The sequence below is a fragment of the Pinus tabuliformis genome, chromosome 5_2 (genome assembly GCF_031772625.1).
Source record: "Pinus tabuliformis cultivar Carrire ecotype Pingquan chromosome 5_2, CPIR1, whole genome shotgun sequence".
Lineage (NCBI taxonomy): Eukaryota > Viridiplantae > Streptophyta > Pinopsida > Pinales > Pinaceae > Pinus > Pinus tabuliformis.
The window spans coordinates 253,858,363-253,862,669 of NC_142306.1; the positions used below are offsets into that span (position 1 = coordinate 253,858,363).

A 4,307-nucleotide genomic window follows, 5' to 3' on the forward strand; every position below is an offset into this window, starting at 1 on the left:
GCCAGGACAAGTTCCCTTGGATTCAAGACTGGTACAGGAAAATATCTTTTTGAGGCCTAAATTGCTTGTAGCCTTGTTGGAATTTAAATTCTCAGGGGTATTGAAGAAAATTCATTTTTGAATGAGGAGTTTGTTTTCCGAATATCACTATTCTTTGTGTGTTGAATCTATTGCACGCTGATTGATTTGAAGTTGTTGCCATAAGTTTATATAAAAGAGAAAATTGTGTCCATCTTTTCCTCATTTTTTTACTATTTTTTGAGGTTAAAAATGGCTCCAATTGGTGCAATATCAGAGTTAGTGTACAATCTAATACTCTCTACTATGGATAATACAGTCAAAATCAGCAAAGATTTTCTCACTGATATTCGTAGTTGTTTACAAGATGTACAGTAAAAGATCGATTTTTTGTAGCTTGAATCACAACTACAGCAAGAACAGCTACATCAAAATAGACATCATTATGAACCTCTTTTTGTTCAGAACATTGAGACAACCACCCATCAGCAGCAAGTCAACCTCTCTCCTCTCTCTCGCTCTCCATCTTTGTGTATCCCCCCCCCCCTCTCTCTCTCTCTCTCTCTCTCTCTCTCTCTCTTACCCTTCTCTACATCTCTCACTCATCTCCCTCTCTCTCTTCATTCCTCCTCTCCCCGGTCTTCAATTTTATCTCGATCTCTCCCTTATCACTCCTTGTATCTCTCCATCTGTATCACTCAATGTATTTGTTCTTCCCTCTCAATTATATCTAGAGTTAATAGATATCATGATATCTTAATATATAGTATAATATAAAAAATTAATAATATATTTGGCCCATGGTATTAATAATTATTTGTCCCATGGTATTTCCCTCATAGACTTCACCTAAATAAAACATTTTTTGAGTTTGCCTAAATATAAAGAGGTTTATGGAATAAATATAAAATGAGGTTTTATTTATTTAACTACCTCTAATTTATTTATATTTTTATTTATTTCCCATAAATCTTTTTGAGTGTTAGTAAACCTCTTTATATTTTAAATTTATATTGTGTTTATACATACTAATAATTATATTTCTTTTTAAATAGGGACCACATTGAATAAAAAATGTTAAATGTTAAACATCAAGTTTACATTTACCTTTTTATGTGAGATCTACCCCCATACTAGGTTGTAGAGGGCATCTGGGCACAATTATGCAATCTCTAGAGGGTAGAAGGACCTCACCCCCACCTCTTAATTTTGTGGAGATTTCTTCACTTGCCACCCCCTCCCTGAGCCTATATAAATGACCTGCTATTACCTAAGTTTTCACATCATTGAGTAGAACAATAGCATAATAGTGTACTCACCTACTAAATGGCCACACACAAAATTAGTTTTTTTCTTTTTTTAAATGAAATGCGAGACAATGACAAAAACTAAACATAAAACGACATCCACCAGGGAATTATGTTCCATGAAAGCTCAATCAACCAATTGAAAATTAAGAGTAAAGTTTCTATCTATTTAGGAAAATATTTTTGAATTTTTGTTAAAATAGAAATATTTAGCATTTTCCTAAAATTTTGGTTAAATTTGAGACAACAAAAAAAAGTCATAGTCAAATGCAATGCGAATGTGAGCGAAAAAAATAGACAAATATAAATAATTTAATAATTATAAGTATAAAGCCCATCTCCTACAAATCCTACAAATATTGCTAACACAAGAGACATGTATAGTTAATGTTAACACAAGAGCTATGCATGGTTAATGTTATGATAAACCACTTTAAGAAGGGTTGAGAATCTTGAGTGTTCCCACGGAAGACTTAGAGCAAACATACATATTACACCCCTACATGAATTGTGTTAACAATAGTGAGGGTCTTCATAAAAAAAGATATGTTTCCAGCTGCTAAGAAAAGCTCTACTAAAGTGCATTTCTATCCCTAGAATTAGATATCCAAAGTTTAATAGAACTAGGGTAGCATTTAAATAATATTAAAAAATATAGGGTTTCTAGAAAAGTGCATTTATGTGACTAGAATTTGATATCCCAAATTTAATTGAACTATAGGGTAGCATTTAAATAATATTAAAAAAGATAGGTTTGCTGGTGAGAAAAAATGTCTACGAAAGTGCATTTGAATTTTTTTTAGCCTGCAAATAATAAGGTACATTGGTACGTTACATGGTTCACCCATGATATTGGATTATAAAAGATTAATAATTTAAATATTTAAAAGTAAACTTAGCAAAATAAATTTGCAATTCCGACTTGAAAACAACTATGTTGTATATTACTGTTTTTTAAATAACCAAATTAAATTAAAAGTCACCAGCAATGATTAATTTTATATCATCTTTTTCCATGATCGTATATGAAAGATGAAAAAGGAGAAATCACGACAGAATTTTAGAGCGCACTAGCGTCATTCAAAGAGAAATTAGGTTCTTCACTTTTCTATGTGTAGTTTCGACCATATCTGGTCGGAAGAACGCTTAACTGAAGGAAGTGCGCTGTCCTTCACCTCGTCCTCGTCAATGAGCTCCAGTAAAGACACCACCTTCAACTTCCTGGGACTGTAGAGGATGTAATCTAACGTTCCCTGAAATTTTCCGCGGCGATTGTGGACGAAGTTAGTGAAACGCGGCTCCTGTGTACAACCTATTTTCTTCAACGCGTCTTCAAGGGGAACATTGCATCGGGAATAGGAAAGATAAGCACTTGCTAAAGCTATTGTGTGACGAAACTGCAGTATATGAGATGGATCAAAATTCGAAATTTCCTTGTGTGATGGATGGACACTGCCTGTCGTAAGAAATGAGTGGACGGCACTTCCGGGCAAAGAATTGAAGTCACCACATAGTAGAAGCGTGAGGTCACGGTGATCCCGGACATATGCCTCCAAGTGTTTCACCAAGTAATCAACCTGCAATAGTTTTATATCTCTATTTTTAGTATTTGCATGGATGTGGGTATTGGCTATGCATAATGGTTGATTGGTATTTTTGAATGAAAGGACCACTTGCAGAGCAATGTTGTCTTTATATTTCAAATGAATCGACCAGTGAGTTAGCAAGTCAAATTTATTCCGTTTATAAAACGTTGCACAACCATCCACAGTTGGAATTCTTTCCTTTCCCTTAAACACCCCTTCATATCCTAATTTCGCCAGTTTTGGATGGAAAAAAGAAATAAAATGGTTCTGTTGTACCTCCTGGAGGCAAATGATGTCAGGGTCGCACTCTAATATTTCCTTCAACAAGTTTTGTCTGCGATATGCCCACTTGAGGGCGAATGAAGGACAGTTGGGGAACTGCTCCGAAGTAGCGTATAAGTCTGCCAAAACATTGTATGTCACAACTGTGAATGATGGACTTGTCAAACTTCCATCATTGATGCTGCCATTTCTAATTTTAATCATTCGCCGAGGATTAGGAAATGGAATAACAGGCTTAGTAACAAAAATCCCCTCTCCTTCAACTTCGAGAACTAATGAATTGCCCACATCATCGGTGGTGGGTCTGTAAAAGTCAGAGGCAGACAGTAACATACAAGTGTTGTTGGGAAAAAAGCGCTCATCAACAATAGTGGTAGAACTGATAGAATACCATCTCTTGCTCCTGAAATAGTTGGAATCACGACTTAACAAATCCTTTGCACTTAGTGTTACATCAACAACAGGTTCAATACCAACCATTTTCAATTCCTCCATTTTCACCCTTCAATGTAATTTGTCGTCAATACTCGAAGTTGTTCTCCTTTCTTTCTCTCCTTCCTGTACCACCTTTTTTTTCCGAAACTCCTTACTGTACCAGCCTAGCGTTGTTAGGTTTAGCTTTTTTATACCAGCTTTCTTACCCTCACAAATTTGGAGAAGTTTGACCGAAAAGATAAATCTGTCCTTTTATTCGCGATATAAACAGAAATATAGCTGCACGCTCTATAACGACGGATCTGTCTTTTTATTCGCGATATAGGTAGAAAAATTTCTTATATACCGAATTTCATTAACTTTTATTTATATAACACAATTGTTGCATTTGATGGACCTAGGCCTACGCATGGAATTTGACGGCAAATTGACCGTCGTGGGTGATTTGCCCGTCAAATACACCCAATTTTCTTAATATTTTACCATGTCGGCCTGATCTTTCGTACCTCCAAAGGATGGGTGGTCATCGTTCCATGATGTACACACCGTAATAAATCACATGATTAAAATAAGCTTTATGTGTAAGTTATTAATGATTTATTTAGTTTATAAAAAGGCAAAACTGTAATCCTTAATACTAGTGTAATTATACATATTAAATGGTTAGTGAATTGGTTAG

At 35.0% G+C, this 4,307-nt stretch overlaps 1 protein-coding gene across 1 annotated transcript; it reads right to left on the minus strand.

The window, feature by feature from the left end:
* Positions 1 to 2,425: 2,425 nt before the first annotated feature.
* Positions 2,426 to 3,688, minus strand: LOC149158491 (carbon catabolite repressor protein 4 homolog 1-like). The gene has a single exon (XM_089434009.1). It carries the CDS (start codon positions 3,686 to 3,688, stop codon positions 2,426 to 2,428), a length of 1,263 nt encoding a protein of 420 aa, XP_089290135.1.
* Positions 3,689 to 4,307: the final 619 nt, after the last annotated feature.

Excerpts from the sequence above, each read along its gene's own strand:
- LOC149158491 (XM_089434009.1), bottom strand. The coding sequence starts at position 3,688 with ATGGAGGAATTGAAAATGGTTGGTATTGAACCTGTTGTTGATGTAACA.